This window comes from Herpailurus yagouaroundi, unplaced genomic scaffold (genome assembly GCF_014898765.1).
Source record: "Herpailurus yagouaroundi ecotype Mexico unplaced genomic scaffold, PumYag 165, whole genome shotgun sequence".
NCBI lineage: Eukaryota > Metazoa > Chordata > Mammalia > Carnivora > Felidae > Herpailurus > Herpailurus yagouaroundi.
In genome coordinates this window covers 16,716,501-16,730,663 of record NW_024412406.1, presented here as the reverse complement: position 1 = coordinate 16,730,663, position 14,163 = coordinate 16,716,501, and the positions used below count along the sequence as shown (strand labels likewise).

Genomic DNA, 14,163 nt, shown 5'->3' with positions numbered 1-14,163 from the left:
AGGCTTAATAACCCTCTTAATTACTTATTTGTTCCCTGGCTTCGGGCACTTTTTTATACATACAGTTTAAGTTCTCTTCTCTAAAAGTTTTATTTTTAGTAATACATTTTTTTGAACCAAAACTTTGAGTTTTATACCTACATTTAAGGGTTTATATTTTTACCTTTAGTCACCAGCAAGACATAATGACACTGAAAGGGGTGGTTAGCCAAAGAAGTATTCCTAAGAAAGCTTTTTGATCCTTGGACAAAGAATCTTCCATTCCAGAAAGCCTTCCCAGCTTAAGGACTTCTCCCACAACCACCAAATCTTCCTTAGAGCTCTGTCCTATACACACAACACACCATAGGCTCCAAATATTTCTACTTACCCTGCCCAGAATCATCTCCTGGTTCTTAGAAAATAACTCCCCCTTCTCTGAAAGTCACCATTCCTATTTTTGGCTATTTGAATTATCTATGTAGAACATCTGAATCACATGCCAGATTTTGGCACCAGGATTAGCCATCACTAGTGCAGCGTATAGATGGGTGGGAATGTGTAATGGAGGTGTATTTGCAGTGTATTGGGCTGGACCTGGAGGGCTGAACTTTTAAATTAGGTAGCAGCAGAGGAATATGGTGGCTGACCTAGGAAACTAAGAAAAAAAAAAATTTTTTTTTTTTTTTTAATTTTTTGTGTGTGCTTTTCACTTTCTGTGACAGGATCAAATTAGATCCACCTGTATATTATACTTCTTCAAAGTCTGGAATAACTTTCCATTTTAGACTGTTTTTGTCTCAATTTGCCCTTGGATCATCTCACCAATTCTTGTTTTATCTTTGGTCTGCTGCTGAGTTAAATAGAATTCAACCACCTAGAGTACAGGTATTCTAAAATACCTGTAGGAATATATGACTCAAGCATAAACAAGTTTAGTATGAGAATGAAATGCATTCAGTTTTGACTGGGTTAAATTTGTTTTAAAAATATTTTTGTTTTGCTTAATATAGAAAACTTGGAAAATTCAGAAAAACATGAAGAAAATAAAATCACCCATAATTCTTTTAGCATTTAGCATATTTCTCATGCATATATATTTCAGAGACAAATTTTACCACATTGAAATTAAATATCCATGTCTTTTATTTTTTGATATAGCAAGTCATGGACAGTTTCTTATATCATTAAATACTCCTCCAAAATATTTTTAAGTCAGGGCTAGCAATCATTTCCTTTATGCCTCCCTCCTTTGCTTTTATGCTTGGAAAAGTTTTCCTCAGTTGGAAATCAAATATTTCTCTGAGTTACTTTCTAAAAATTCCATGAATAAAAACCCTGGCAAAATTTACTTAAGCAATATAGAATTGGAGGCAGAAATAAAGTGCTATGCATAATTCTGAGCCACCTAGGACCAGCCATGGCTTGAGATATCCAATCTGGGAGACAGATAACTTCAAACTCTCAAAAGTGAACAAAACCCAAACTGCCTCATTCAGTTGGAGATGTTTTGAGAAATGAAGCAAATGAATGATTTTTTCCTTTGAAGTATATGTATATAAATATGTAAATATATACATATAAATATATGTAAATATAAAATATATAAATATCTATATATATAAATATGTGTACCTGTATATTTGTTTCCTTCTCCTTATAGATCTAATTTTCTTTCTTTGATGAATTTAGTATATGTATAGTTCCTCTTGGCCCATGACAAATTTAAGAATACTTTATTATGAACAGGTAGGATTTCTTTATTTAAATTTCAGTTTATAGTGTATTGTTATTTTTAGGTAGTGATTCATCACTTACATAAAACACCCAGTTCTCATCACTACAAGTGCCCTTCTTAAACTATCACCCGTTTAACTCATCCCCTGCCCACCACCCCTCCAGTAACCCTCAGTTTGTTCTCTACAGTTAAGAATCTGTTTCCTGTGGTGCCTGAATGGCTCAGTTAGTTAAATGTCTGACTTTGGCTCAGGTCATGAGCTCACAGTTGATGGGTTTGAGCCCCGTGTTGGGCTCTGTGTTTGTCAGCTCAGTGCCCATTTCGCATCCTCTGTCTCCCTCTCTCTCCCTCTCTCTCTGCCCCTCCTCTGCTATCTCTCAACCAAAATAAAACAAAATAAAATAAAAGTCTATATTCTGGTTTGCTTCTCTTTCCTCCCCTTCCCCTCCCCCCGCCCAACAAAGGTAGTGTTTCTTAAAGCTCTTTTTTGGTCTCATGGTAAAGGAGCATCTGTAGAACACAATTCAATAGTAGGTCCAGTAAGTCTGCTTCCTCTTTTCCTTCTCCCCACAAAAACCCCCACAATACCATGAATAGAATATCAGTGATGGTATAGAACATCTGCTAACCTGGTATAGGCAAGCATTTAACAAAAGAAAGATTTTGCAATCCAAGCATACCTGTTTCCCTACGAGATATAAATATTTGTGATATGAATACTAGAAAAAAGGGAGAGGTGGCAAGTATTAAAATCAAAAGTGATGGCTCTATATTTTTCAACATAATTTTCAATTTAAAATATAAAAACCCACAATCATGTATTTTGCACTTTAAAAATGTCTGCCAACCAGCAGTTATTCGAGACAATGAACTATCAGTTATATGTTGATAATGAATTCAATTTGAACAATTTTCAGAATAACAAAATAATCGAGCCTATCTTCTTATTTAAGCCAGGTAGTTTGCTTCTGTATCACTGTTTTCTGAGCTTTGTGTGTCCAAGATATTCATGGATCCATCTGCTAAATTAGAGTGGGGAGCAGAAGTGGAAGGGGCTCTCAGGGCATGGCACAGGATAATCGATCTGGCTGACAAAAAGGACATATGGAACCAGAGCCACATCTTTATACTTCTGGTGTCCATGGCATAGAGGGTCAGGTCAGTTGAGGATTATACAGCAGGGAAGAAAGAGCAATGATAAAACTGCCTCTGATTTTCTAGGCAAGACATAGTACCTGGTTCCAGAGAATGGAATCCAGGAATTTGAGACCTGGGTATTATTTTCATAATAAATTTTTCATTTTGAGATATAATTGTAAGAATACAAAGAAATTCCACGTACCCTTTCCTACTTCCTCCAAATAGCAACATCTTCAGGAGCTATAGCATAATACCAGAATCAGAATACTAACATTAATCAAGACACAGAATTTTCCATCACCACAAGCATCCCTCAGGATGCCCTTTTATGGCCACATCCACTTTCTTCCCATCTCCACCTCTTCTTAACCCCAGCAACTACCAATATGTTCTCCAGTGCAATAATTTTATCACTTCATGAACATTATATGAATGAAACCACACAGTATCTATCTATTTGGGATTAGTTATTCATTCAGCATAACTCTCTGGAGATTCATTTAGGTTGCTTTGTGTTTCCATAATTTGTTCCTTTTTATTGCTCAGTAGTTTTCCATGGTATGAATGTACTAGTTTGTTTACCCATTTGGGCATGGAAGGCTATTTGGATTGTTTCCAGGTTTTGACTATTATAAATAAAGCTTCTGTAAACATTTATGTGCAGGGTTTCGAGCAAACATAAGTTTTAATTTCTCTAGGATAGATGCCAAGAGCGCAATACTGGGTCATATGGTAGTTGCATGTCTATTTTAAAAACAAATTGTGTGGAAGTGCTGAATCACTCTACTATACACCTAAAAATAAATATTATACTGTATATTAACTGGAATTTAAATAAAAACTTAAAACACTAAACCGTTAACTGTTTTTGAAAGTTAGCTCTATCATTTTACATTCCCACCAGCAATGTAGGACTGATCCAGTTATTCTATATCCTTCCCAGCATTTGGTGGTGGGGTCTCTCTTTCTCTTATTTCAGTCATGCTGATAGGTGTGTAATGATAGCTTTAATTTGAATTGTCTAATGGCAACTTTTTATGTATTTTGCCATCTGTATACTCTTTGGTAAAACGTCTCTTTAGGCCTTTTGCCCATTTTCTCACTGAATTGCTTGCTTTCTTTGCATCAAGCTTTGAATTTTTATACTTCAAATCCGAGTCCTTTATCAGATATGTGGTTTGCATATATTTTCTCCCAGCTTGTAGTTTGTCTTTTTTGTCCTCTTAAGAGGGTCTTTCACACAGTACAAATCTATAATTTTGATTTTGATGTCCAGTTTATCAACTTTTCCTTTATGGAACATGCTTTTGATGTCAAATCTAAGGACTCTTTACCCTAGCTTTACACCCTGGAGATTTTTTCCTTTTTCCTAAAAGTTTTATAGCTTTACATTTCAGTCAGTGATTAGTTTTGAGTTAAGTTTTGCATAAAGTATGAGACTTAGGTTGTGGTTTATTTGCCTATGGAAGCCCACTTTCTCCAGCACCATTTATTGAAAAGGCTCTCTCTCTCCTCCATTGCATTGCTTTTCACTTGTCAAAAATCTGTTGGTCTATTTCTGGATCCTTTATTCTCTTCCATTTATCTCAGTCTATTTCTTCACCAACACCACACATTTTTGATTATTGTAGCTATGTATTTTGAAATTGGGTAGAATGATTCTTTTGGTTTTATTCTCTGGATTTATTTTGTATTCTTTTTCTATGTTTTTAAGGTGAGAGCTTGGGTTGTTTTGAGACTTTTCCTAATGCATGCATTGAATGCTATAAATTTCCCTCTCCATGGCTTTAGCTGTGTCCCACCAATTTTAATATGTTACATTTTCATTTTCATTCAGTTCAATGTATTTTTTAAAACTTAACTTGAGATTGTATCTTTGATCCATGGATAATGTAGAAGAATGTTATCTTCCAAGTGTTTGGATGTTCCTGTTATCTTTCCCCTTTTGATATCTAGTTTGATTTCATTGTGGTCAGAGAACAGTCTGCATGATTTTCATTCTTTTAAATTTGCTGAGGTCTGTTTTTTGACCCAGAATATATTCCTTGAATATATGGAACATAGGCACTTGAAAATAATGTGCACTCTGCTGTTGATGGGCAGAGCGATTTATAAATGTTGTTTAGATCCTGTTGGTTGATGGTGTTGTTGAGTTTATGTCTTTATTGATTTTCTAATGATTTCTCTGTACATTGGGTGGACTTGTACTGGGGGAGTGGACTCAGTCACAGTGGGTGGGGTGTCATGTCTTTGTGAGTTTACTCCAGGAGTGCTACCAGATTCTCTCAGTGAAGATCTGAGACAAATCTCCTCATCGTTTGAGAAAGAAGAGGAAAAACAAGTTTTGAAATTCACCAGAGTATCCTGTTCTTCTTAATAAGGCCTGCCTTGAGGGTAATCTAGTTAACCTGAGCCTAACCCGCTGGGGTTTTACCGGAGCGTAACTGACCTAGGAAAGAGGAACACCCCACTCTGCCTACCCTCACTGTCTTGCTCTCCTGTCCTGCCTGACAGATATGACTGGGAGCATGCAGGAGGTTACGACCCTCGGGGCTCGGGGGCAGTGGAGACAAGACTGATGGGGGCTAAGAATGCCTCCCTGCCACATACCCAACAGGCTACTACAGGCCTGTCATTGAAGGCAGTGCCTTATACCCAGTACATCATGCCTGGTTCACAAGTAAAAATTTTAAGGCAGACTCAGAGGCAAAAAACAGTTTGCAGAGACACAGAAAGCATGAGAGCCAGTCTCAAACACACATAGATGTTGGAATTCTGAGACCAGGGTATAAAACAATGATGATTAATATGCTCAGGTTTCTAGAGGATAAAATAGCATGCAAGGACAGATTGACAATGTTAGAAGAGAGATGGGAATTCTAGAAAAGAAAGAAAAAAATGCTAAAGTAAAAAAAAACATGTAACATTGTGAACAACGAACTTTATAGGTTCATTAGTAGACTGCACACAGCTGAGGACAGAATTAGGGAACTTGTACTGGAGAGAGATCAATAGGAATTTCTCAAAGTAAAAAGGAAAGAGGGGGAGGGAGGGAGAGAGGGAGAGAAAGAAAACCAGAGCAGAACTAAGAACTGTGGGACAATATTAAAGGTGTAACACATTTGCAATGGAATACCAGGCGAAGAAAGAGGAACAAGATTAGAAGAAATAATGGCTATGAATTAAAAGAAAAAGGACATTAAGTAATAGGTCCAGGAGGTTCAGAGAACACCAAGCACAATAAACACCAGAAAATCTGTACATGGAGGGCATCTTGTTCCAATTGGAAGACCATGTTACTCTTGATCTCGGTGTCATGAGTTTGAGCCCCACATTAGGTGTAGAGGTACTTAAATAAACTAAAAAGGATCTGTACATAGGAATATCATCAACTGCAGGAAATTAAAGAAACAGCAAAAAGGGAACAGGGTCCACTGGGGAAAACCACTCACCTACACAGGAACACAGATGGGACTACAAAAAGACTTCCCTTTAGAAACCATGCAACCAAGGATTGGAGTGGAATAAAAAAGCCACCAAATTAAAAACCTGTAGCCTCTGAAGTTATCCTTCAAAAGTTAAGGTGAAATGAAGACTTGCGCAGATCAAAAGTTAAGGTATTGCTGGTACATCTGCCATGCAAAAAGTATAAAAAAATTTCTTCAGGGTGAAGGAAAATGATATAGGCCACCTCCATAGACACTCACCTACTTCCAGGAACACATGGATTTAATGAGAAAAACAGGCTCCACTGAACATCCACGAAAATCTCTGACCCTGCCAGTTGTATTGCTTCCTTGTGTGTTGTTACAAGTGGATATCTACTCTCTTGGTTCGTACCTCTGGGGACACCCTTCAGTCTGGTACCCCTGTCCCCACCCACCCATTGACAAAATACCAGGACAGAGGGAGCCTCAGAGGGAGGAGGTCTCTGGGACCAGGTTTCTGTGAATGGGGGGAATGAGCCTCAATCAGGGATGGGTGCCTCTATGCCTGAGATATGCGCAGAGGAGAGAAATGGTATGGCCCTGCCATAACCCTCTAGAGGTGCTGACAGAGGCCCAGCTCCAGGCTGGAATCAGCCTGTCCACTTCCCCCATGCACTGTGTAAAATAGTCTCCCTTTCTGTCCACCGAACAAGCAAAGGAAGGCAGTAGGGTCTTCTAGAACTTGGGCACGCCCTCCCTCAGTCCAACTGATGTCAGTCCTGGTTGCCAGGCACTGGTTTGTGTTGGAGATGGAACCCTCCTTGGGGTTCTAAGCAGTTACTTGTGGCCCATAGGACACTGGTGCTGGGAGGCAGAGCCATAAGGCCCTTTGGAGCCAGCTGGTGGCCACTGAAATGTCTCCCCAGCTGGTCCTGGAGCAGCTGTGGGCTGCCTTGCTGGTGATGTGTGAAAGTATGCCACACATGCCAGGAGACTCTGGGTTTCTCTGGGTGATCCTCATATGCACTGCAGTGATGGTGTTCATAGTAAAGAGTGGACACAGTTTAAGAAGAGGAGAGGGGCTTCTTAGGAGGCAATATGCCCAGAATGAAGCATCTGGGAAAGGTGTGGAGGAGACAGGACTAAAGGCACAAGCCCATGAAGCTCTCACACCACCTGGGTGGGAGGCCAGTCCTCTCCCATTACAACCCTTGCTCTGGCTGCCCTGAATGAAAATCTCAGCTGGTTTTCAGAGGAGGACACTGTGCAACTGCTGAAGGAAATTAAAAAAAGCCAGCCCGTAAGACCTTCTCAACTAACTGATGAAAATCCCATCTTGGGAGCATCACAGGAAGATAGAGAACCCTGTGGGAGGAAAATAACAGAAGGTTCAAAAGATAGCCCTGATCTGCATGGAAGTCTAGCCCTCCTGGTCCAGAAAACCGGCAGCTGAGGCAGAGAGTGCAGGACAAGGCAGAGGAGGAAGGAAGGCCAGAGCTTCCCAATCCAGAAGGATGCCAGTGAGGATGGGAGCCACTTCAAGACCGTAGGCCAGACCATGCTGAAGTTGCTGCATGTGCTGGAGCTCATTAGACATCACATAGAAGGTTGGGGCTCAGGAGAGGGGGGGAGGAGAGTGGAAAATGGTGATGGCTCCATTCACCTGTCAGCAGTCCATCAGAAAATCCATGGCCATACCACTGTGCCTTGGGCAGGTGTCATGTGGAGAACAAGTTGTCCAGAGAACTGATGGAGGAAAATCGGAGGATTGCGAAGCTCAGAGGACAAATAACAAGCCTCCAAGCTGAGGAAGTGTCTTTTCACATTGAAAATGCCTACCTGGAAAGTGAGATTCAGAAGTTCCAGCTGAAGCTCAAAATACAGCTTGAGATGTGGGAAGAGCACATCCTGCATCTGGAGAGAAACTTGGCAGAGGAGAAAACACACCTCTTGGAAATGGAGAAGCAGCTTCCCAAGGTGTACAGGAGCCTGAATGCCACCCGTCAAACCCTCAACCTCTACAAGAAGATGGCCAAGGACCTGGGCAGAGAATTTCAGAGAACCCCCTCCTTCTATGAGGTCTTTCTGGGTGAGGAGAGGGATCACAAGAGCTGGAGGGTGGCTCTGACAGTGGAGAGAGAGCTCTACCAGCTGAAGACAGAAATCCATTGCCTCAGGCAGAGGCTGGCCCAGTTAGGTCCACAGTCCAGCCTGTCCCACAGGGATAAGCTGCCTCTGCTCATGCTCTTCTGCCCCCAGCCTCCCACTTCCTTTGAGGGTGGGGGCTCCCCTACATTTCCAGGAGCCCAGGAGAGTGTGTGCTGGGAGGGCTCTGAGGTCTGGGATCACCTGCTGGTCTGACTCAGCTTCCAAGCAGCCATCAACACCTACAACCACAGCACAACCGCACAACCGCACCTGTGCTTCTCCCTCAAGCCATACCCATTGTTCCTTTTAGTTCAGATCCACCGTATTATTTAACTGATACTACATAGTTCTTAGACAAGTTCCCTATAGCAGTATGACTGAGGTAGTATTTTTCAATAAATGTTAAATATAAAAAATAAAATAAAAACACCAAATTAGATACTACTAGTACTGAGAGTTGATTTTATTAAGTGATTATATTCCAAGTGCTCTATTAATTCTTTTACATGTATTATATCATTTAATTTTCCCAATAACCCATTATTGGTCACGTATTATTATTGAGGTTCCGAGAGGTTAAACAACTTGCTCCAAGATCACACAGCTAGTAAATTGCAGAGCTGGCATTCCAATCCAGGGTTGTCTAACTACTAACTGGTGTGTAAGTAACTTCTATAGCTTCTATAGCAATATGCTATTCTATAAGGATCCCAGAAGGGCTTGATAAATTTTGTCCTAGTTCACATTTGAGTAAGGATGCAAATATTATAGTGGTAGCTGTGGGGAAAGTCCCACCAAAGTATGGTGGGCAGCCTCTAAGGGGTCTCCAGTGATTTGCATGTTTGGTATTCATATTCTTGTATAATCACCATGCCCCCCCACCCCACTTTGAATATGGTCTGGTACTACTGACTCACTTCTAATTAACAGAATAAGGCAAAAGCGATAGGATGTCACTGTTGAGGTTAGTTTACAAAGAGGCTGTTTTGCTCTCCCTCACTCATATACCCTGAAGGAAGCCAGGTGGTGTATTGTGAGCTGCATTATGGAGAGGCCCACGTGGCAAGGAATGAACGTCTATTACTAATAGCCCTGGAGGACCTCTGGCTGCTAGCAGCCATGTGAGTGAGCTCAAAAACAGATCTCCCCCCACAAGCCTCGAGATGACTGAAGATCCAGCTGACATCTTGACTGCAGCCTGTGAGAGACCCTGAGCCAGAGGTACATGGCTAGTCACACCAGAATGGCTGACCCACAGAAACTGTCAGGTTACAAATGCGGTTTTAAGCTGTGCAGTTTGGGGAAAGCATTCAAGAAAGAGAGAAAACAAAACAATGAAACCAAACTTTTGGCTTCTGATACCACTCCCTCTCAAGGGATTGAAATTCCAGAGAAATCAAGAGATGGTAGAATCTAGTATATTGGGGTAAAAATTGTAAGAAAAGTGGACCTCTGTTCTGTTCACCATGTCTCTCTGAGAGGACATCATCTCACTTGACCCTCATATGCCAATAACCTGCAAATACAGGAGAAGACAACTGGCAGTGTGTCATGAGTCAGCCGAGAGAGGGCTGGACACAGCATCCCAGAGCCTCCTAGAAGGCAAAGAGCAAGCTCAGAGGTTCCCTGGTATCCCTAGAGAAGGCATGGAAATGAGATGAGTTGAGAGCCTGGGACTTGGTCATGGGACTTCTGTGGTAGAGGGGAGGTGGCCTGTGAAAGAGACACTACCTGGAGCCCCTTCTTGGACCAGCAGCCTCCTGCCTATTTTGGGAGGCTGAGAATTTAATAAGGGACTGAATTAGTGTATAAGAGATGATGTTCTAATGCTTAGCATATTTAAAGTTGTTTAAATCATTGACATCCCCTTTCCCTTAGTCCCCACTACCACCATTAGTGGGAATGGTGGCTTCAAAGCAAGATGAGAACATCTCCTATAAGCCTGTAATGTGTAAATGTCAGTGCACAACAGTCACTGCTACCACCTTAGCAGCCCCACTGCTTTCACAAAGACACAGGGACAAGTGACACCTAAGACTTCTTTTCCCAGTTTCTGGTTACTGCCCGACTCAGATGGGATACTTAAGTGATTAAGTGGAGGAGCAGGTGGATGGCCATGAAGAAGAGTGAGAGGGGCATGGGAAGGGTAGCAGAGACATGGAAATGGCTAGACCCCCATGGTTTGAAGATGACCTGGTGAAAGAGGGATGAAGCTTTTCCTTACTCATCTTTGGTGAAATGGAGCCTAGACTTAATTGATGCTTCTTGCTCTTGCTCCAAAATCAACTACCCTCAATTGATCATCATTATATATACCTCATCTTTTTTCTGTGGTTAAACTGTCCTCCTCCTTTTTGGAAACTTAGCTTGGGTTACAGGGCTGCCACATATGGCTCTACAGATTGTGCACTGAAAAAATCCAGGTGGTACCATTTATACCCTATGAGATGATTTGACAGGTCATCTCCCAGAAATCTTTCCACATCATTATTAGTGGATTCTCATTATTCCCATTAACAAATATTTGAAGATTAAATGCCAGGTGCTGTTCTAGGTTCCAAGGACTTAGCAATGAACAGGATAGAGTTTCTGCCATTGGTAGTGGTACAGGAAGAGACAGACCATAACCACATGAACAAATAAGTAAGCACATGTGAGGGTAAGGTAAATTGGGAGATACATTCTTGTGTTCTTCAATAATACACAGGACCACAGTTTATAAACAATAGATGTTCTATATGTAACCATGTTTCCTCCTTTCCCTTTTGAAACGTAAGGCAGCAGACAATATGTTGTATGTACTAACAATGGGTATTTACTACAAGTTAATAGAGTTAATCCTTATTAGACTTTATATTTGTCCTACCAGGATGACATTTTAAGAAAATATGAATTCTTTAATACACTTAGTGGGAATAGTTAAAAATTTTATCATATTTATAAAATTAAATAAACTTATGTGGGTTTGGTAGTGGCAGAGAGGCAGATTTTACAAATTTAGTACATCTTTGACATTTGTGAGGGACATTTTCCCAAGACTAGGAGTGTTCTCAAAATCACAAACCTCAGCAGGGCACATAATTTTCCCACAAAATACTGTGAAATAGAACTAAAATATTTAAAGATCTTTTGTATTCTTAATGGTTCCCTATACCACAGGGCTAAAGAAATTTGTAGGGTTATTTTCTAGCTTAGAACCTTTATTTCTTTAGACTTTTTCACTTTCATTACCAGTACTAGTGGTTGATTTTCTTTTTAGAGTTTTAAAAATTACTAAAGTGTAAAAATAACCTTGAAAGTCATTGCATTCTTGATGATGGATAGAAAATTTCAAAACATATATCAAGATGTTGGTCCATGAGTTTGGCCCATGCATGAGATAGAGACCCACCTGATACACTAGCATCAGAGGACTTATGATTTAAATGAAGCCTTTGGATAATAAGAAATCACTATGAGTCTTCAATCACTAGAGTTGCTGAAAAGCACTAAAACTGAACGCAAAATCCACAGATGCCAAAGGTCTTTGGGATTACATTGCAGATCCATAGCAGGAGAGCAAAATGCAATCACTTGCTCATCCCTTTATTGTTAAAGTATATGTGACATCATTGTGATAAATGATGTAGAATTTTCCAACTTGGATAGTGTATGAGAAACTTCTCTGGAGCACCATAAATTGGATGTTTATCTTTTTGCCACATATCAGCTACCTAGCTGATTTCTAATTTGTTTACGAATTCATAAATGCTCTGAAACTGATTCTTTCTCTTTAATGAGTGTTGGCAACTCCAACCGCTAAGGGCAGAGGTGAGGATAAACTGAGCCAGGTTATGAGAGGTCTTCAGAAACATGAAAGTGACCCAGCAAAATCAAGGTGTTATTATTAATCAGGTATTGCTGGCTTCCAGTTGCTGGTTTTGTTCCTTGAACTGAATAAAAACACACGGGAAGCATCAATTAGCTGAAATGGACATTGTATAAAGAGTTTAACTTACTTCTTTTACAAACCACTGACAAAAGGCAGGACCAATCCATTCTCTTGCATGAATACCACAGTCTATCCAGACAGCTCTTTTGTAAGTTCGTGATCTTCTGCCCAGCTGAAAACAAGAGTGTTCATAGTAACCAAGTCAGGCTTTTATTTTTAGATTCACTGAAAAGCATAATTTAATAAGGTTTCAGAATAGTTCTTCACTATAGTTTGATTAATTAGGTAACTCACAAAAAAGATAAAGAGATTTCCTATCTTTCCAGAAGTGCAGGCTTGTTTATGCAGAAACAATGACTTTATTGTCTGAATTACAAATCAAATAACTGGAAAGTACACAAAAAGGGCAATCCCTTAAATAGGCTTGCTTCTCCTTTAATATAATTTGTGACTGTTAAGTAAAATGCTAAATTCCCCGTCCTCCCAAGCATTCTGAGACAATCAGCTTCAAATTCCCAAGGAATATTTCTTTAAGTAATAAGTATGTTTTATAGGTGGAAAAAGTCAAATTTTATTACAACACAAAATGGAAAAGCAAAACAATTTGATTTGTAGAATCAAGTGACAGATTTGTCTTTATAATCCTATTATATCGATATTACTTAAATGTGGTTTCTAACTCAGTAATAAATAGGTAGCTATTAACATTATTTCATAGGGAATCTAGTTTTCATTCATTACTTCACTCAACTAACACTTCAGGAAATCCTTTGGGGATATTGTTCTTGACACTGGAGATTCAAGGAAGAAAAGACAAGGAATTTATATGCTGGTAGGGAGGGCAGACATGGGAACAATTAACCATTATGATGTGAAGATGCATAAGTTGCTTAGGGAACATGGGAGGTGTTATGTGTAATTTTCCTGGGGAGTAGGAGAAGGCTTTTCAGACGAGAAACACTTAAGTACTTGAGTAAGACTTGGAGCTGGTCCAGAAGACAAGTTAGAAGAAGGCATCTCAAGCTTGGAAGAGAATCTGGGAACATCCTCTTTGAAGAATGGGCTTTTGGGGTACGAGAAAGAAATGGCAGGTGGACACAGAAGTGTATGCATATGTGAAAGAGAGACACAGAGGAATGGATACAAGCACACTAACAGCAGTGATGGATGACAGTATCAGACAGGAGAGGATGGGGACTTGAAAGAAAGTTCAGTACTGAGGCCCTTACTGCAATAGTCCAGGGAGAAGAGATCCAGACATAAATTATGGTAACAGCAGGGAAGACAGAGGAGGAATTGGAGCAGATCCAAAAGATACTTAGAAGAAAAAATCATCAGTTCTTGGTGGTAGATTTAAAGGAAGTGGTGAAAACAAGGCAGAGGAATTTAGGATGATGCTCATGTTTCTTAACTGCAATCACAGCAATGCCATTGTGAGCTTGAAGTACTTTTGTGAATATTCAGATGAGAAGGTCAAGTAGGCAATGGAATATGAATGTAAAAGTCCAGAAGGTGGACTTCACTGAATATGGAATGATTATTGAGACCACAGGGTGGATGTGCTCATCTAGAAAGGTTGGTGGAGGGACAGCACATCTGAGCATGGAGTCCTGGGATGAACAAAACCCACTGGAAAGGCAGGAGGAGAAGAGCCAGTGAATGAGCCACTGAATGGTCAGAGAGACAGGAAGAGAACCAATTAGGAGTCATTGCTGATCTCATCAAGACAAGTTTTGGAGGAGCTTTGGGGCCAAAGGCCAGTGAGTCTGAATGGGAAGTGAAGAAATAGAGACAGTGAT

General features: G+C 40.2%; 1 protein-coding gene across 1 annotated transcript in view; it reads right to left on the bottom strand.

Annotated features, from left to right (window-relative positions):
• Nucleotides 1-14,163, bottom strand: part of CPA6 (carboxypeptidase A6) — a 271,032-nt gene that overhangs the window by 14,273 nt on the left and 242,596 nt on the right. The window contains 1 exon segment of the mRNA XM_040487648.1: nt 12,432-12,536. Within this exon segment, the coding sequence (XP_040343582.1) occupies nt 12,432-12,536 (105 nt within the window).